This window comes from Anomaloglossus baeobatrachus, chromosome 2, assembly GCF_048569485.1.
Source record: "Anomaloglossus baeobatrachus isolate aAnoBae1 chromosome 2, aAnoBae1.hap1, whole genome shotgun sequence".
In the NCBI taxonomy this organism is placed as follows: Eukaryota; Metazoa; Chordata; class Amphibia; order Anura; family Aromobatidae; genus Anomaloglossus; species Anomaloglossus baeobatrachus.
Window position 1 is genome coordinate 787,167,847 of NC_134354.1, and position 21,309 is coordinate 787,189,155.

General features: G+C 48.4%; 1 protein-coding gene across 5 annotated transcripts in view; it reads right to left on the reverse strand.

The window, feature by feature from the left end:
• The window catches only part of LOC142292332 (piwi-like protein 1), a 177,474-nt gene that overhangs the window by 133,793 nt on the left and 22,372 nt on the right, over window positions 1-21,309 (reverse strand). For all 5 annotated transcript variants that reach the window (XM_075337635.1, XM_075337636.1, XM_075337637.1 and 2 more), the window contains exon 2: window positions 172-258. In XM_075337635.1, coding sequence (XP_075193750.1) covers window positions 172-249 — 78 coding nt within the window. In that variant the 5' untranslated portion in view covers window positions 250-258. The remainder of the gene's footprint in view (window positions 1-171; window positions 259-21,309) is intronic.

Sequence of the window (21,309 nt, forward strand, 5' to 3'; positions counted from 1 at the left end):
CTGGTGCAAAGACCACCATTCTCTGATATTTGTGCCTCGACACGATAAGACGGAATAATCCGTTTTAATTGAAAAAGAAGAATGTCTCTACACTTGGGGGGGGGCAAAAAAAGCTGAAGCCCCTCCATTAGCAAAAATGCGACAAGGGTTAATGAGTGTGGGGTACAAAACCTGTCCAGGTGGTCTCTGTGGGGGCTGCTCCTGCCCCCGAGCTCGGCCGCGGGCCCGGGATCTGGCTCGCCCGCTCATCTTCTATCTCTGCAAAGGAAACACATCCAATTCAATTATAAAATAAAACACACTGGGGGGAAAAAAAAAAAAAAAAAAAATAATAATGACGCCCCTACTAATGCATCATTCACTGCAAGAAACTGCCCCAGACAAAATGCAGCGCCGGCTCACTGAGGGGACACATTACCGCCGTCTACTGAAGAGTATACAGAAGAGACCAGCGAGGGGCAGACACACACAGGCTGATATTCTAGTGAGTGTCTCATCTCACCTCAGACCTGGACTCGCAGCTACACTGCTCAACACTGCTGTATAACCTCCTCCATGCTGCTGCTGCTTTCTAGTGAGTGTGTCATCTCACCCTATGGCTGGATTGGACACTGCTTCATGTCCTCCATGCTCAAGGTTTCTAGTAACCATTTCATCTCACCCCAGAGCTGAACTTGCAGCTACACTGTTCAGTACTCCTGTATAATCTCCTCCATGCTGCTGCTTTCTAGTGAGTGTGTCATCTCACCTCAGAGCTGGATTTGCAGCTACACTGCTCAGTACTCCTGTATAATCTCCTCCATGCTGCTGCTTTTTAGTAAGAGTGTCATCTCACCCCATGGCTGGATTACACACTGCTTAATGTCCCCCACGCTGCAGTTTACTAGTAACCATTTCATTTCACCCCGGAGCTGGATTTCGCAGTGCTGCTCTAGAATATCTTCTAGTCTGACGATGCTTTATAGTCTTATCTCACCCCAGAGCTGAATTCACATATACACTACTCCTCCATGTTGCTGCAGTGATAACGGAGCAATAATCCATCCCGTCTGTCAGTTCTGTGCATGGGAGACATTATAGCAGCTGGTCTCCGTCCATTAAGGGCTCGTTCAGATGTCCGATTTCTCCACATACGAGAAAAACGGACTGATTTTTTTGGATCACAGTGAGGTCCAAAAATCAGTTTTTCTGATACATCGAGAAAAAAAAATATATAAATAAAGTCTCTCTTCTGTGACAGTCCGTGAAAATCAGACCCACAGATCTGCATTGTATAGATATTCCTGAGGCAGTGGGCAGCACTGAGCAGTGCAGCTGCGAGTCCAGCTCTGGGGTGCGAGAAAACACTTACTAGAAAAGAGAGCGTACACGCTAGGCAACAATCCTCAGACTCAGAGGCAGCCAGACGGAAAAAGCACTAAATCACTGTCGGCTCTAAAGTAGAAAGTCTCCTTTGGGGCCTAAACGGAGAGGGCATGTTTCACCCTCTTCTGATAGGAGCGATTACGCTCAATTAGCTTCCGATCTCCCCTCGATAAAGGAAGAGGAGCTGGTTTTCAGAAACCCCAAAGAGAACACCGATCTACCCAGGGGTGGGATTACAATTTTTAACAGGTTCTCTAATCCCCGCCCATTTGAAAATCCACGCCCATTCTGTAGCCACACCCATTCTGACGCACTTGACCCGGCCATATTTTACCATTTTGACCAGTGTCACTTTATGAGGTTATAACAATGGAACCCTTCAATGGATCCCGGTGATTCTGAGATTGTTTTTTCGTCACATATTGGGAGTCACGTTAGTGGTACATTTAGGACAATATTTTTTGCATTTGTGAAAAAAATTTGGAAATTTGGCAAAAATTGTGAAAATTATGCAAGTTTCAAAGCTTGAGTTTTTATGCTCTTAAACCAGCGAGACATGACACAAAATAATTAATAACATTTCCCACATGTCTACGAAAAATAGAGAATTTTGTTACTTACCGTAAATTCTTTTTCTTATAGTTCCGACATGGGAGACCCAGACCATGGGTGTATAGCTTCTGCCTCCGGAGGACACACAAAGTACTACACTCAAACGTGTAGCTCCTCCCTCCTAGCATATACACCCCCTGGTAGCCAGTCCTAGCCAGTTTAGTGCAAAAGCTGAAGGAGGACATCCACCCACAAGTAGAGACAGAGCAAAATCCGGAACAACCAGAACCTCTGTCTACAACAACAACAGCCGGTGAAAAACACACGGAACAAGAAACCTGCCAACAGGCAATAGGGAGGGTGCTGGGTCTCCCATGTCGGAACTATAAGAAAAAGAATTTACGGTAAGTAACAAAATTCTCTTTTTCTTCATCGTTCCTTATGGGAGACCCAGACCATGGGACGTTCCAAATCAGTCCATTGGTGGGAATAAACAGAAAAACTGAGAAGTAGGCGAAACCTAACTTCACAAATGGGCGACAGCCGCCTGAAGGATGCGTCTGCCCAAGCTCGCATCTGCCGAAGCATGAGCATGCACTTGGTAGTGCTTCGAAAAGGTATGCAGACTAATCCAAGTGGCAGTCTGACAGACCTGCTGAGCCGTAGCCTGGGCCTGAAAGCCTAAGAGGCACCGACAGCTCTGGTCAAGTGTGCCTTGATCCCCGGCGGGGGAGGCACTTGAGTACACTGGTAGGTATCGGAAATGGCCGACCTAATCCAACGAGCCAGGGTCGGCTTAGATGCCGAGAGACCCTTACGCTGACCAGTGGTCAGCACAAAAGAGAGGTGCACCGCCTAAGAACAGCGGTGCGAGACACATAGATCCGGAGCGCCCGCACCAGATCCAGAGTATGCAACGCCTTTTCAAAGCGATGAACAGGAGCCGGACAAAAGGAAGGCAGGGAAAATGCCCCGGTTAAGGTGGAAGCAGCAACCACCTTAGGGAGAAAGTCCGGAGTCGGACGGAGAACCACCTTGTCTTGATGAAAAAACAAAAAAGGGGGTGACTCCGAAGAGAGTGCAGCCAAAACAGAGACTCTCTTGAGGGAAATTATGGCCACTAGAAATACCACTTTCTGTGAAAGACGAAACAAAGAAACCTCCCTAAGAGGCTCAAAGGGGGGTTTCCGGAAGCCGTGAGGACCGGATTAAGGTCCCAGGGCTCCAAAGGCCGCCGGTAAGGCGGAATGATGTGAGATGCGCCCTGCATGAAGGAGCGCACCTGAGCCAGCCGGGCGATACGTCGCTGGCACAACACTGACAGAGCCGAGACCTGTCCCTTAAGGGAATTGAGGGATAGTCCTAGCTGCAGACCGGACTGTAGAAGGGACAGGAGGGTCGGCAAGGCCAAAAAAGGCCAAAGGATACTTCGGAGCTCGAGTCATAGTGGAGATGACTTCAGGAGGGATACCAGAAGTCGTCAAGATCCAGAACTCAAAAGCCACGCCGTCAATCTGAGAGCCGCAGGATTCTGGCGGAAAGACGGACCTCGTGAGAGAAGGTCTGGACAGTCCGGGAGATGCCATGGCACCTCTACGGACAGATGGAGCAGGTCAGGGTACCAAGCTTGCCTGGGTCAGTCTGGAGTATGAGAATGACCCGACGGCCCTCCTTTCTGATCTTGCGCAGGACTCTGGGCAAGAGCTAGAGGGTGAAACACGTAAGACAGACGAAGCTGGGACCAAACTTGAACCAGTGCGTCTGCCGCAAAAACCTGAGGATCGTGGAGCCACGGTTTGACGGCTGAGATAATCTGCCTCACAGTTTTCCACGTCTGGGATGTGGGCTGCGAATATGGTGGACTAGGAGTCCTTCGTCCACTGAAGAATGCGTTGAGCCTCCAACATTGCCAGGCGGCTGAGTGTCCCGCCCTGGAAGTTTATGTAGGCAAACGCTGTCGCGTTGTCTGACTGGACTCGAATGTGCCTGGCCGCCAACAGATGGTGAAAGGCTTAGAGAGCTAGAAACACAGCTCTGATTTCCAGCACATTGATCCAGAGGGCTGATTCGGACAGAGTCTAAGTGCCCTGCGCTCCATGGTGGAGATATACTGCTCCCCAGCCGGATAGACTAGCATCCTGGTGAGGATCACCCGGGACGGGGCCAGGAAGGAGCGTCCCTGAGACAGAGGGGCCGAAGCCACCACTGAAACGAGCCCCTGGTCTGTGGCGAAGCCACCACCCCGTGGAAGGAGGAAGTCCGCTTGTTCCAACAGCGGAAAATATCCAGCCGCAGAGGACGCAGGTGGAACTGGGCAAGGGAATCGCTTCCATTGACGCCACCATCTGATCCAGCACCTGTATTAGGTGCCTGATGGAACGACGTCGACCGCCAGCGGAGGGACTGCTGTTTGACTAAGGGCAGCTTCACAAGTGCCGACAGAGTCTCAAATTGCGTCCCTGGGTACGTGAACTTCTGGGTCGAAGTCAGAGTGGACTTTGACAGAATGACAAGCCACCCGAATTGGTTAGAGTGGCGAGAGTGAGCGAGGCACTCCGCTAACAGTCTGCACTGGATGAAGCCCAGACTAGAAGGCCGTCCAGGGCAAAAGGATCACTGCCAACGCCTAGAGGTGCAGGACCGCAATCACAGCTGCCCCGACCTTGAGAATACTCGAGGGGCCGTGGCTAACCCCAAGGGAAGAGCCACGAATTGGACCATTCCGATTGCAAAACGTAGCCAACGCTGGTGTGAAACTGCGATTGGCACATGCAGATAGGCATCTCTGATGTCGATGGATGCTAGGGAATCTCCTTGGGTCATTGATTGATCGCAGAGACTCCATGGGACAATGCCGCACCTGAACATGCTTGAGAAGCTTGAGATCCAGGTCGGAAGGCACCGCCCTCTTCGGGGACTAGGAATAGATTTAAGCAGAAATCTCAGAACCGTTCCCAGTCGGGAACCGGTACCATTACTCCATTGGCCTGCAAGAATGCCACAGCCTGTGAGAAGGCGGCGACCTTGGAGCAGGGGGGAGTGACAGAAAAAATCTGTTTGGCGGGCTGGATAGAATTCTATCCTGTAGCCGTGGGAGATGGTATCCCGCACCCACTGATCGGAGACGTGTTAAAACCATACGTCGCCAAAGTGGGAGAGCCTGCCACCGACCAAGGACGTAGCTGGCGTGGCCAGATGGCCAGATAGCCAGGAGGAGGCTGACTTAGTGGCAGCATCTCCTGCGGTCTTCTGAAGACGCGGCTTCGTTCGCCATTTGGGTTACGATCCTTGGCTGAGCTAGTGGACGAGGCCGAGGGCTTAGAGAACGATCAGATGGAGGAACGAAAAGAACGAAACCTCGACTGATTCCTGCCCTGGACAGGTTTGCTGGTTTAGGTTTGTGGCATGGAAGAACGCTTCCCGCCAAGAGCTTCCTTAATAATTTCATCCAGTTGTTCCCGAATAGTCTGGTCCCAACAAAAGGGAGCCCAGCAAGGAACTTCTTTAGAAGCATCTGCCTTCCACTTCCGAAGCCACAGGAGCCTGCGGATAGCGAGGAAATTAGCCGAGGCCACCGCAGTGCGGTGAGAGTCTCCAGCATGGCAGACATGGCATAGGATGAAAAGACTGAAGTCTGGAAGTTAAGGCAACCATTTCGGGCATAGAGTCCCTGTGAGGGAATGCATCTCCTCTAGAGAAGCAGAGATGGCTTTGAAAGCCCGCACTGCTGCAAAAGCTGAGGAAACGAGGCCCCTGCCGCCTCCATACGGATTTGGCCAGAAGGACAGCCTGGCGGACAACAAAACCTTAAGTGAGGAGCCATCAACCACTGATACAATGGTCCGGGCTGAGCCACCTTTGGTGAATGAGCCCACTCCTTGACCACCACTGGTGGAAAGGGAAAACTGTCATCAGAACCACGCTTTGGGAAACGTTTGTCAGAGCAGACCCTGGGCTTGGTCACAGTGGCCTGAAAACTGGAGTGGATAAGGAACACACTCCTTGTTCTCTTAGGCAAGGTAAACTCTGGCGGATTGAGGTCCAGTACAGAATTAATGTACAGTGGGATCCTTAGAGAGGTGCCGTCAGCCACTGATACAACTATCCGGGCTGAAAGTCTAGACACCGGAGGGACCACCCTTGGTGAATGAGCTCACTCCTTGACCACCTCTGGTGGAAGGGGGAAACAGTCATAAGAACCACGATTTGGGAGCGTCTGACAGGACAGGCTCTGGGCTTGGTCACAGTGGGCTGAAAACTGGAGTGGTTAAGGAACACACTCCTTGTTCTCTTTAAGGTATATTGATGCCTTTCTGCCAGAGGGGGATGCTCCCCTGATACAGGCGGATTGAGGTCCAGTACAAATATAATGGACGCAATCAAATCATTAGCATCTGCATCACCTTCGGACAGATCAATGGTACATGAAGTAGCGTCCGAGCCCCTAGTAAAGACACCCTCCTCGTCCAGTGAAGGGCAGGAGACCCTGCGTCTCCATTTTAGGAGGACGGGGTCTGAGACCAGAAGAAGAGTCCTCTGTGAGCTTTGCTGAGCGAGCCGTAGCAGCAGAAGCGCCCTGAGAAGGGGGCTAATGCATGCTCAGCAGAGTCCGGGACAGCTGTCCCCTGGAAAGAGCGGATTCTACCCAAACCGGGGGTTCAGCCACCGGAGCCGGAGCAGCTGGAGGGACCACTGATGAGCCTCCAGGCTGAGGGACCACTGTGTTTATGTGCTCGGTACAGGCCGTACGAGTCTACATGCAGTGCATATTAAGAACAGCCTTGCAGCCTTGCTCTGATGTGAGACATGCTGCAGAAGTGGGGGCTCTGTCCAGAATGACCCCCAGCAGAGTATATAAACAGAGAATATAAGCAGCTGCACAACCGGAGGTTGTGGCTTGCCAGACCGTTTAACATACATTTCTGTGCCCTCCAGTCCCCCAGCCCAGGCCCCCATTTGTCACAATGTGGTATCTCTGTGCCTATGCAGACATTGAGAACGCTGATAAAATGGCGACCGGAGCGAGGGGGGGGCGGGGCCTACTCTGAGAGCGGGCAAATGAGGTATACAGGGGAGGGAATCCTTCCTCAGTGAGGAGTGTCCGTTCCCTGTGCTGAACAGCCGCTGGGCGGAGCCGTACTGTCCCTCTGCATGACTGACATGCAGGGGCAGTGAAAACCGAAACTAGGCCTCAGGCGAAGCCGGGGCCTAGATTTAAACATGCGGCCAGCGTGCAGGCACCATCGGCGCGGTTCTCCAGTGAAAACTGGAGAACCGGACGGAAATGTTAACACAGTCATAAAACACACTCTCCCCAATAAATAAAGTACAAGGGACCCCTGGAAAGACCACTTTCTGTGGTAAAAATGTCTCAGTACTTAGCTTGTGAGACGCAGGTGCCAGGTCCCTGGGGGATGATCGCTCCGTCCGGCAGGATCCTGAAAGGGCTGCGGATGGAGACCGGTCTCCTGCAAAGCAGTGAGAACCGTGATGGCTCCCACTTCAAGCCAGAGCCCCAGGGGATGGTGAAGGAGCGCGGCATGTGAAGGCTCCAGCCTTGGAAAATCATCCTTAACAGCACCGCCGACACAGTGGGGTGAGAAGGGACATGCCGGGAGTCCAGACTGGACCCGCTTTTCTTCCAAATCTTTGAAATCCAAAAAATCAAAAATCAGAGAATGCATGTGTGTGTGTGACCTCTTGAACACAAAGCATTGAAACTGGCTAGGACTGGCTACCAGGGGGTGTATATGCTAGGAGGGAGGAGCTACACGTTTGAGTGTAGTACTTTGTGTGTCCTCCGGAGGCAGAAGCTATACACCCATGGTCTGGGTCTCCCATAAGGAACGATGAAGAAAAATAAATAAATTATAAAGCAAGTTATGGGGGTTCAAAGTTTGAGCAATTTCTCATTTTTACAAAGCCACTTTTTTTTTCTTCTTCTTTAGGGACCTTATTACATGTGGAGTGATTTTAAGGAGGTCTACACGACAATACCCAAAATGTTAATTTAGCATCAAATATTGCATATTCACAAGGGCAGCAGGATTATGTGGACCCCAACATTTGTTGGGCAATTTCTTCAGAGTACGCAGATACCTCATGTGTGGCGGAAAACCACTGTTTGGGCGCACGGCAGGGCTCGGAAGGGAAGGAGCGTCATTTCACTTTTTGAACAGAAGTGTAGCTGGAATCGTTAGCCGCGCCATGTTGTGTTTGGAGAGCCTCTGAGGTGCCGAAACAGTGGAGCTCCCCCACATGTGACTCCATTTTGGAAAGTAGACCCCCCCCCCCATGACACAAAGGAAAAAAAAGAAAAAATCAGTACTCATGCACACAGGGCTGTGGAGTCAGAGTCGTGGAGTCGGAGCTTATTTTGGTGGAGTCGGTATAAAATGCTCCGACTCCTAAAACATAATAAATTGGGGACATCGTGCAATGCAGAATGTGCTGAATACCTTTTCATAGGAATTTGGGAAAGTCATGAAATGTCCTATAAATGACTGTTCTATTACGGATCTAAGGCTACATTCACACACAGCGTTTTTTGAGGATACGTTTTTCAGCTGCAAAAGCAGATCAGATTTTTAAAAAAAAACGCATCAAATGAAAGGTTTCTGAGCTCATAAATAATGCTTTCAATAGCAAAAGCAGATTAGAAAGGCCAGAAACTGACTGCTCATTCTCTGTGCAGAGCCTCACACCACGATGTGTCTGAATGTCCTATCACCCATTGCCTTTGCTGGGTGTCGGAGTCACTGCATTTCACTGAATTATTTTGCCATCAATGTTCGATATGTTTGTAACAAGAAAGAAATTGTTACCAAGTCACTGGCAGTAACCGATACTAAAGCTCATCACACCGGTTAGTTTCTCCAGGCCTTAGTGGAAAAAGTTCTGCAAGATTAGGAACGCAAAAAAGAACAGGTTCTTGCCATTGTAACGGACAATGCTTCACACATGATAAGTACAATTACACTGATGAATGAGAGAACAACAGCTAGAAGAACATTTAGGATTCAGTATGTGTGAGATGGAGCCACAGCGCTGCTCATGTAACTGAGGAACAAACAGATATTACAACAGAAGAACAGCAGAAGGATACTTTAGGATTAGATGATCTTGTTGAAGCTGCTTCACATCTCTCTCCTATTCATCACATGCGTGTGTTGTGCACACGCTGCAGCTGGCAATAAGAGATAGTCTGCAAGAGGGACATGCTGGAAATCTGATTGTAAAAGTGAGGAAATTGGTTATTGCCGCCAGAGCCCCTAAAATTGATTCCATCTTGAAGAGACGTGCTGGGAAAGGGGCAATTGTTGATCAAGCCACTCGGTGAGGCAGCACTTATTTAATGGATTGAGCGATTGAACTAAAACTGTTTCTTATAGATATGGTGAATCCTCAAGTAACATTAAATGAAGGTGAATGGACACAGGTGGCTGAATTGAAGGAATTGCTTAATCCCCCATTTACCGTGACTAAAAAATTACAAGCTGAGGATTTAACTCCTGGCATTTTCATAAAGGAGTGGAACAACTTACTATTTTGCCTGTCCCAAAGAGGAGGTTTAAATCGCAGATGGCTTTTCTGCTTCAATGAAACGGAGAGAGACGCAGCTATTGGAAAACAAAATTCTTCTGGCAGCTATTTATGTGGACCCAAGTCATCGTATACTGCTTGATGATCAACAGCTTACTAAAGAAAAAGAAGCTCTGACTGAGGTAGCAGTTAGGATGAGCGGCTACAGGTCTGCCAGTCGCAAGAGGACTTGGGGTCTGACAGTGCTACTGCTGCCGTATCTTCATCCTCATGAGATGAGGAGTTTAACTTTGACAAGTATTTGGATGACATGGAGCAGGCAAAGCGTTGCCACAAGGAAAAAGATTTCACTCCGTCTCCTATAGCAGCAGATTGGCCAGATTTCAGTAACATTTTTCACTTGCTCTCAAAGAAATAGAAAAATTCAACCGTTCATCAAAACTGACTGTGCATGAGGCAATTCCTTTATATATAGATCACACAATATATATATATTTTTATTTATATATATATATATATATATATATATATATATATATATATATATATATATATATATATATATATATATATATATATATATATAACACTATGTAAACTATGTAATACACTATGTAAGTGGCATTGGATACAACTTTAGAACAAAAAAAAAAATTGTAATTATGTAACACAATATGTAAAAATATATATATACTGTATATTACATATTTACAATTTATTACAGTTTGTATTCTAAAGTTGTATTCCAATAAATATATTTTATGTTCTAAATATCATGATTATTGTATCATAAAAATAATCATAAAAATTATTAAATGTCTGATGGTCACATACACATGTTCATGTATTACAATAAATTTTTCACCTAACTATAAGCAATATGTAGGAGTCGAAGGTTTGGTTTACCGACTCCACAGCCCTGTCCATTACTGAGAAATCAGGGTTTGTACTGATAGATAAATGAGCTCGAGAAGCCTCCGTCACTCCAGCTCTATTCTCTGCCCAGATATAACAATGACAATGGAGGCTTCCTTACACAAGCGCGCGTGTGTGTATTGACACTTTTTGGAAGGTGGGGGGTGTCAAAAAAGTTTTCTAACGGAAACTGTTTCCACAAAGTCTCCTTTCAAGAATTTTTGGAAGAATTTTTTTGCAAGCCGGATTGGACAGTGCTGATTTTGGAAAGTTTTCCCATTAGTGGTCGCCACTATAACAAATTGAAGTGCACAAGTGGATGTACATCAGAAAGAAATAGGAAGAATTTCAAGTTTTTGTTAAAACAATTATGACACTAAAATCCCACGTTTTTTTGTTTTGTTATTACCTACTGGGATAGGTAGAGATATATACAGTACAGACCAAAAGTTTGGACACACCTTCTCATTCAAAGAGTTTTCTTTATTTTCATGACTATGACAATTGCAGATTCACATTGTAGGCATCAAAACTATGAATTAACACATGTGGAATGAAATATTTAACAAAAAAGTGTGAAACAACTGAAAATCTGTCTTATATTCTAGGTTCTTCACAGTCACCACCTTTTGCTTTGATTACTGCTTTGCACACTCTTGGCATTCTCTTGATGAGCTTCAGGAGGTAGTCACCAGAAATGATCTTCACTTCACAGGTGCGCCCTGTCAGGTTTAATAAGTGGGATTTCTTGCCTTTGCCTTATAAATGGGGTTGGGACCATCACTTGTGTTGTGCAGAAGTCTGGTGGATACACAGCTGATAGTCCTACTGAATAGACTGTTACAATTTGTATTATGGCAAGAAAAAAGCAGCTAAGTAAAGAAAAACGAGCAGCCATTATTACTATAAGAAATGAAGGTCAGTCAGTCCAAAAAATTGGGAAAACTTTGAAAGTGTCCCCAAGTGCAGTGGCAAAAACCAAATGCTTCAAAGAAACTGGCTCACATGAGGACTGCCCCAGGAAAGGAAGACCAAGAGTCACCTCTGCTGTGGAGGATAAGTTTATCCGAGTCACCAGCAGCTCAGATTAGAGACCAGATTAATGCCACACAGAGTTCTAGCAGCAGACACATCTCTAGAACAACTGTTAAGAGGAGACTTTGTGCAGCAGCCTTCATGGTAAAATAGCTGCTAGGAAACCACTGCTAAGGACAGGCAACAAGCAGAAGAGACGTGCTTGGGCTAAAGAACGCAAGGAATGGACATTACACCAGTGCAAATCTGTGCTTTGGTCTGATGAGTCCAAATTTGAGAACTTTGGATCCAACCACCGTGTCTTTGTAGAAAAGGTGAACGGATGGACTCTACATGGCTGGTTCCCACCGTGAAGCATGGAGGAGGTGTGACGGTGTGCGGGTGCTTTGCTGGTGACACTGTTGGGGATTTATTCAAAATTGAAAGCAAACTGAACCAGCATGGCTACCACAGCAACTTGTAGCGGCGTGCTATTCCATCAAGATTGCGTTTAGTTGGACCCTCATTTATTTTTCAACAGGACAATGACCCCAAACACACCTCCAGGCTGTGTAAGGGCAATGTGACTAAGAAGGAGAGTGATGGGGTGCTACGCCAGATGACCTGGCCTCCACTGTCACCAGACCTGAACCCAATCGAGATGGTTTGGGGTGAGCTGGACCGCAGAGTGAAGGCAAAAGGGCCAACAAGTGCTAAGCATCTCTGGGAACTCCCTCAAAACTGTTGGAAAACCATTTCCGGTGACTACCTCCTGAAGCTCATCAAGAGAATGCCAAGAGTGTGCAAAGCAGTTATCACAGCAAAAGGTGGCTACTCTGAAGAACCTAGAATATAAGACATATTTTCAGCTGTTTCACACTTTTTTGTTAAGTATTTCATTCCACGCATTTTAATGCCTTCAATGTGAATCTACAATTTTAAGAGTCACGAAAATAAAGATAACTCTTTGAATGAGAAGGTGTGCCCAAACGTTTGGTCTGTACTGTATATATATATATATATTACATTTATGTGCAAATGTAATAAGACAAATGTCCTAATAATTATGTGCAAATGTAATAAATAATACTACATTTGCACATATGTGGAAATGTCTTATATTATGATTACGTGCAAATGTCCTATTAATACTAGGACATTTGCACATAAAAATATATTACAATAATTGGACATTTGCGGAAAAAAAATATAATAGTAATTTATTTTTATGTGCAAATGTCCATTATTTTAATATATTTTTATGTGTCAAATGTCAATTATATTATGTGCAAATGTATTCTTGTTAATAATAATACATTTGCACATAATTATTATTAGGTCATTTGAACATAAATATATTTATTTTTACGTGCAAATGTCCTATTATATATTAATATAAATACTAATATAATTATTAAAATAGGACATTTGCACATAAAAATTATATTAAATATTATGCTCAAACGACCTAATTATTATGGCCAAATTAGTATTATTATTGTTATTCATAATAACAAGAATACATTTGCACATAAAAATAAATCACTATTTACTATATTTTTTTTCCGCTAATGTCCAATTATTGTAATTTATTTTTATGTGCAAATGTCCTAGTATTAATAGGACATTTGCACATAAAAAATAAATTTGCACATAATAGGACATTTGCACAATAAAATAAAAATATATAATTATACATTTTTATTTTATTGTGCAAATGTCCTATTATGTGCAAATTTATTATTATTTATTATTATGTGCAAATGTCTTATTAATACTAGGACATTTGCACATAAAAATATATTACAATAATTGGACATTTGCGGAAAAAGGACATTTTTGTGTACTCACCGTAAAATGTCTTTCTTGGAGCCTTTCATTGGGGGACACAGACAGTGGGTTATATGTTGTCTCCAGGGAAAGCTTGACACTAAATTTAAAAAAGAGTTAGCTCCTCCTCCCACAGCATATAACCCCAGCTAGGCGGGAACTTGCTCAGTTTGGTGTAAAGCAGTAGGAAAAGGATAACCAAAACCACAAGGGTGGGAGCTGTGTCCCCCAATGAAAGGCTCCAAGAAGACATTTTACGGTGAGTACACAAAAATGTCCTTTCCTTTCTCGCCTTTTCATTGGGGGACACAGACCGTGGGACGTCTCAAAGCAGTCCCTGGGTGGGAACTGAACTATTAACAGTGTATAACATCAGACTAAGAGCTGAATAACAACTGCAGTGAACTCATGAAAACACTGTCAGAACCGAGCAGTGGCCACTTATAAATGGGCCACTGCCGCCTGAAGGACTTGTATTCCAAGAGCAGCATCCGCGGATGCATGCGTATGCACTCTGTAGAATTTTGTGAACGTGTGCACACTGGAGCAGGTAGCGGCCTTGCAAAGTTGGGCCGCCGAAGCCTGATGGCGGATAGCCCAGGAGGCACCCACAGCTCATGTAGAGTGGGCCCGCACAGATTGAGGGGGAACGGCACCTCGTGCTTTGTATGCCTCACAGATGGCGGTCCTGATCCATCGAGAAATCGTGGATTTAGACGCCGGGTCGCCCTTCTTGTGTCCTACTGGGAGGACGAAAAGGGCATCGGACTTGCGCAACGGCGCTGTTCTGGAGATGTAGATCCGCAGAGCCCTGACAAGATCGAGATTGTGAAGGGCTTTCTCAAAAGGAGTGGACCGGGGCCGGGCAGAATGACGGCAACACAATGTCCTCGTTCAGGTGGAAAGAGGATACGACCTTCGGAAGGAAGGCGGGGGGGTGAAGGCCGAAGGACCACCTTATCATGATGGAATATCAAGTAAGGTGAACGACGGGAAAGAGCTGCCAGTTCGGACACTCGCCTGATAGAGGTGATAGCAACCAAAAAGGCAACTTTCCAAGACAGTCGCTGGAGAGAGATTTCTCTCAGAGGTTCGAAAGGAGGAAGCTGAAGAGCTCCGAGAACCAGATTCAGATCCCAGGGATCTAAGGGGTGGCGATAAGGAGGGACCAAATGCGCTACCGCTTGAAGAAAGGTACGGACCTAAGGGCGAGAAGCCAGCTGCTTCTGGGGAAAAAAAAAAAATATCGACAAGGCAGAAACTTGTCCTTTAAAGGGTACTGAGAGCAAGACCCGAGTCCAGACCGTCTTGCGGAAAGGTAAGAACATTAGGGATTGAAAAGGTCAGGGGTGACAGGTTATGACGGTCACACCAGGAAAGATAGGTCTTCCAGGTCCTGTGGTAAATGCTGGCGGAGGAAGGCTTCCGAGCATTAAGCATGGTATGAACTACCCTGGAAGAAAAACCCGATCTGGCTAGAATCAGGGATTCAAGTGCCACGCCGTCAAATGCAGCTGTGCTGTATTCTGGTAGAATATTGGCCCTTGTGACAGAAGATCCGGGCGGTCGGGAAGACGCCAGGGAGTGTCGCTGAGAAGTTGGAGGAGCTCTGGGTACCAGGTTCTCCTGGGCCAGTCCGGGGCCACGAGGATCACCTGAATTCCCTCCGCTTTGATTTTCTTGATTACTCGCGGAATGAGAAGAAACGGAGGGAAGATGTGGGGTAGGCGGAACTGCGACCATGGAAAGACTAGAGCGTCGGAGCAGAGCGCCAGCGGGTCTCTCGACCGAGATATGAAGGGACGTATCTTGGCATTCATTCGAGACGCCATGAGGTCCACATCCGGGAGTCCCCAACGTAGCGTGATCTGATGGAATACTTCGTCGTGGAGAGACCATTCTCCTGCCGCTAGACCCTGCCTGCTGAGAAAGTCTGCGGCCAGTTGTCTACCCCTGGGATATGGACAGCTGAAATGATGGGGGATGTGCTTCTCTGCCCAAAGAAGAATTCTGGATACCTCCTTCATCGCTGCGAGTTCCTCCCTGACTGTTGACGTAAGCCACAGCCGTGGCATTGTCTGACTGGATCCGAACAGGGAGGCCCAGTAATACGGGTTGAAGATTCTGAAGGGCCAGAAATATGGCTGTGATCTGCAGAACATTGATGTGGGATTCTTGTCCCAGGAGGATAGAAGATCCAGTTGTAGAGGGCGCAGATGGAATTGGGCAAAAGACACGGCTTCTATGACCGCCACCATCTTGCTTAACACTCATTCCGTTCCGAAAAGATGTGTGACGGCGAGAGCGGAGGGATTGGGCAGCCCGGAGCAGGGAAGACCTCTTGTCCTCTGGAAGGAAAACCCAGGACTGAGCCATGTCTATCAGCATACCTAAAAAGGTGATGCGCTGATGAGGAATGAGGGATGACTTGTTGAAGTTGATAAGCCACCCTAGCCTTGACAGCATGTCTAGGCAAATCTGCACGCTTTCTGAGCAAACGTGAGGAGAGCTCCCTTTGACAAGAAGGTCGTCCAAATAGGGAACGACCAGGATTCCTCTGGGGTGTAAAATGGACATGACAGCCGCCATGACCTTTGTGAAGACCCAAGGCGCAGTGGCCAGCACAAAGGGGAGGGCCCTGAATTGGAAATGACGGTGTCCTACGGCAAAGCGAAGGAACCGTTGATGAGAGACACATATGGGAATGTGTAAGTAAGCATCTTGAACGTCTATGGAAGCTAGGAATTCTCCCGGTTCCATGGCGCCTAGTACAGCTCTCAATGATTCCATTCGGAAAGTTCGAATCCATACGAATTTGTTCAGCCGTTTGAGGTCCAAGATAGGGCGGACAGAGCCATCTTTTTTGGGAACGACAAAAAGGTTTGAGTAGAAACCTTTGCCGCGCTGTTCCAGGGGCACTGGAATGATAACGTTTGCTTTTTGTAAAGAAGCTATGGCCTGAAATAAGGCCTGGTTTTGCATTTCAGACCTTGGGAGACGAGAACGCAGAAACCTGTTGGCCGGCAGGGAATGGAAATCGATCTTGTAACCTGAGGTGACGATTTCTCGAACCCACGCATCATGAGTGTGGCCCAGCCAGATATCCCGAAAAAGCAGAAGCCGCCCTCCCACAGGAGGCGGATCTGCGGGATACCTGGCGTCATGCTGAGGGGGCCTGTACAGAGCGAGGTCCTTTGGATTTAGGCTGCTTGGAGTGTGAACGCCAAGACGAGCCTCTTGAGGGACCGAATTCTCGATCTGAGCGTTGGCACGGTCCTTGGGCCGATGGCTTTTGGGGGGCAGGCCGAAAGGACTGCCTGCGCCAAGAAGATTTTTTGAAATTTCTGGCTACAGGCCGCTTTTGTGGTAGAATGGTACTTTTACCACCCATCGCCTCAAATATGAGCTTATCCAGGGATTCACCAAACAGACGAAGACCCTGGAAGGGAAGTGTGGACAGGGACTTCTTGGAGGCACTGTCCGCATTCCATATTTTTAGCCACAGAACCCTGCGGGCAAAGACAGCATTGGCTGCAGTTAGGGCTGACCAGCTGGCTGCATCTAGAGAGCCGTGAAGAAGATAATTAGAGGCGAGAGAGAACAAATCAAGAATCTCAAGAGCCTCCGGAGGAATATTGCAAGGGCGAAGCAACTTGCGCAGATTCCTACTCCACACGCTCATAGCTCTTGCCACCCATGTCATGGCAAACAGGGGGCGCAGAGAGGAGCCCGAAGCCTGGAAAACAGATTTGACCGCAGCATCAACTGCGCGGTCGGACGAGTCCTTAAGAGACGCGTTGTCTGAAACAGACATAACCATGTGTTTAGCCAGTCTGGATACTGGTGGATCCACAACGGGGGGTACCGACCAGGGCTTAACCATTTCCGGGGGAAAGGGATAAGCGAATGAAGGAGGATTTTTTATTAAACCACCTATCAGGGTTATCCCACCGTTTAGATACGATTTGATGAAAAATCGGATCCTGGGCAAAGGACTTAGGAGGCTTCTTGGCTCGCTTGATTGCCGACTGAGATGTCGGTTCCGAGGGCTGATCAGAAAATCGACAGAGTGATTGACAGCCGCTATCAGAGTGTCTTCCATATGCCTAGACTCAGAAGGGACATCTGAATCAGAGTCAGAGTCTCGGGAATCGTGACTACTAAAGGTCACGGAGCCCGAGTCAGACTGACCATCGTGTGAGTCAGAAGAGGCGGAGCGGTCGCAATGGCGCCTTTTGGAGACAGCCTTTTTACGTACTGGGGATGATACACCAGACGAAGGCAGGCTCCTCTGAGGGAGCTGAGCCGGGGGGAGGCTGTGGGAGGCTGAGATATCTGAGCGGCCAGGTCATCTAACCTTTTAGACATCAGAAGAGCCCATGCAGGGATAGCCTCATCAGACGGGGGTGCTGCCTGTATGGCGGCCGGGGCCGAACCCCAGATTGCACGACCCCCTGGTCCGGCAATGCCTGTTGTGACATTGTAGTAGGGGCATCGCAGCCTCGGCAGAGTGGATAGCTTCGACCATTGGGAAACGAGCTTCCACAGGTGGTACAAGCATAGTACAGGTCCATAGAGGACGCCTGGGAAGCTTTATCACCCTTGCGGTTTTTACGCATGTCAGCAACAAACGTACAATTATACTGTGAGCCTTTAGCAGTATTACACTATTGTGGGTGAGGAGCTAGTAGCAGTATTAGAAAGGGACTGCTATAAAGAGCTGGTATATACCAATAGTAAAGTGGCACACACTGCCAAACAGTCAGTATATACCTGCAAGCACAGCTAGTATATACCGCTGAAAGCTGATATACACCACCAGCCAGCAGGCACACACCGCTAGGAAGACAGCGATATACCACTGAACAGAGCGGTATATAGTGCTGCAGAATCGCAGAGCCAAGGAGGCGATGTCACCCATGTCTGCTCCCCACGTGTAATGGCGTCCAGTGTTCTCTGGCAGCATGGAGGGGAGAGACGGCCCACTAGAGGGAGCGGCTTCTAGAGCAGTGGAGGGGGCGTTGCTAAACATGCAGGCCGACACCGGGAGCTAAATTAATGCCGCTTCCCCGAGATCACGGCCTGCATCGCCCCACCGGCGCCTGCTCAGGCGGCGGTTTGGATGCAGGGGACGGATACACGTCGTCTCCCTACCTGCTCTTGCTCCGTCTGAAGACGCGTCGGTCCTGGGATGCGGGGATCTCGGGGACGCATCTTCGGCTCAAGGCTGAAGCAGGTCCTCGGCTCTGCCTAGCCCTCTGGAGCTACATCTGTGAGGTGCTTCCAGGGAGCCTGGAGGGGGTACGCAGACCCGACCACTTGGGCGCGAGGGAAGACTGACGGCTTTTGCACGCCAGGTTTCCTCTGCCTATACACGGGGGGGGGGGGGGAACGGGGGTGGCAGGGCACCCTGGTATTGCCCCATAGTCAAAAATAGAATAAAATCACAAAGAAAAAAATAAGCAAAGAACATGAGCTGGCCTGGGGCTCAGGCCAGACGTGTCAGCCTCCCTGCTGACACTAAAAAGAACTGAGCAAGTTCCCGCCTAGCTGGGGTTATATGCTGTGGGAGGAGGAGCTAACTCTTTTTTAAATTTAGTGTCAAGCCTCCCCTGGAAACATATAACCCACGGTCTGTGTCCCCCAATGAAAAAGGCGAGAAAGGAAAAAGAAGGGAATTTTGTTTACTTACCGTAAATTCCTTTTCTTCTAGCTCTAATTGGGAGACCCAGACAATTGGGTGTATAGGCTATGCCTCCGGAGGCCGCACAAAGTATTACACTCAAAAGTGTTAAGCCCCTCCCCTTCTGCCTATACACCCCCCGTGCTCCCACGGGCTCCTCAGTTTTGGTGCAAAAGCAAGAAGGAGGAAAAAGAATTATAAACTGGTTTAAAGTAACTTCAATCCGAAGGAATATCGGAGAACTGAAACCATTCAACATGAACAACATGTGTACACAAAAAAACAGGGGCGGGTGCTGGGTCTCCCAATTAGAGCTAGAAGAAAAGGAATTTACGGTAAGTAAACAAAATTCCCTTCTTCTTTGTCGCTCTATTGGGAGACCCAGACAATTGGGACGTCCAAAAGCAGTCCCTGGGTGGGTAAAATAATACCTCGTAAGAGAGCCGTAAAACGGCCCTTTCCTACAGGTGGGCAACCGCCGCCTGAAGGACTCGTCTACCTAGGCTGGCATCCGCCGAAGCATAGGTATGCACCTGATAGTGTTTTGTGAAAGTGTGCAGGCTCGACCAGGTAGCCGCCTGACACACCTGCTGAGCCGCAGCCTGGTGCCTCAAAGCCCAGGACGCGCCCACGGCTCTGGTAGAATGGGCCCTCAGCCCTGATGGAACCGGAAGCCCAGCCGAACGGTAAGCTTCGATAATTGGCTCCTTGATCCACCGAGCCAGGGTTGATTTGGAAACCTGTGACCCTTTTCGCTGGCCAGCGACAAGGACAAAGAGTGCAGCCGAGCGGCGCAAGGGCGCCGTACGAGAAATGTAGAGTCTGAGTGCTCTCACCAAATCTAACAAGGGCAAATCCTTTTCACATTGGTGAACTGGATGAGGATAAAAAGAAGGTAAGGAGATATCCTGATTGAGATGAAAGGAGGATACCACCTTAGGGAGAAAATCCGGAACCGGACGTAGAACCACCTTGTCCTGGTGAAACACCAGGAAAGGGGCTTTGCACGACAATGCTGCTAGCTCAGACACTCTCCGAAGAGAAGTGACTGCTACTAGAAAAAACCACTTTATGCGAAAGTTGTGAGAGGGAAATATCTCTCATTGGCTCGAATGGTGGTTTCTGAAGAACCATCAGAACCCTGTTTAGATCCCAGGGTTCTAACAGCCTCTTGTAAGGTGGAACGATGTGACAAACCCCCTGCAGGAACGTGCGTACCTGTGGAAGCCTGGCTAGGCGCTTCTGGAAAAACACAGAGCACTGAGACTTGTCCCTTAAGGGAGCCGAGCGACAAACCCTTTTCCAGTCCAGATTGAAAGAAGGACAGAAAAGTGGGCAAGGCAAAAGGCCAGGGAGAAAAAACCCTGAGCAGAGCACCATGACAGGAAAATTGTCCACGTCCTGTGGTAGATCTTGGCGGACGTTGGTTTCCTAGCCTGTCTCATAGTGGCAAAGACGTCTTGAGATAACCCTGAAGACGCTAGGGTCCAGGACTCAATGGCCACACAGTCAGGTTGAGGGCCGCAGAATTCAGATGGAAAAAACGGCCCTCGAGATAGCAAGTCTGTTTGGTCTGGTAGTGTCCACGGTCGGCCGACCGTGAGATGCCACAGATCCGGGTACCACGACCACCTTGGCCAGTCTGGAGCGACGAGGATGGCGCGGCGGCAGTCGGTCCTGATCTTGCGTAACACTCTGGGCAACAGTGCCAGCGGAGGAAACACATAAGGGAGCTGAAACTGCGACCAATCCTGAACTAAGGCGTCTGCCGCCAGAGCTCTGGGATCTTGAGACCGTGCCATGAACATTGGTACCTTGTTGTTGTGCCGGGACGCCATGAGGTCGACGTCCGGCACCCCCCAGCAGCAACAGATCTCCTGAAACACGTCCGGGTGAAGGGACCATTCCCCTGCGTCCATGCCCTGGCAACTGAAATAATCTGCTTCCCAGTTTTCCACGCCTGGGATGTGAACTGCGGATATGGTGGATGCCGTGGCTTCCACCCACATCAAAATCCGCCGGACTTCCTGGAAGGCTTGCCGGCTGCGTGTGTCGCCTTGGTGGTTGAAGTATGCCACCGCTGTGGAATTGTCCAACTGAATTCGGATCTGCTTGCCCTCCAGCCACTGCTGGAACGCTTTCTGGGCAAGATACACTGCCCGTATGTCCAGCACGTTGATCTGAAGCGAGGACTCTTGCTGGGTCCACGTACCCTGAGCCCTGTGGTGGAGAAAAACCGCTCCCCACCCTGACAGACTCGCGTCTGTCGTGACTACTTCCCAGGATGGGGGTAGGAAGGATATCCCCTTCGATAATGAAGTGGGAAGGAGCCACCACCGAAGGGAAGCTTTGGTCGCCTGAGAGAGGGAGACGGTCCTGTCGAGGGACGTCGGCTTCCTGTCCCATTT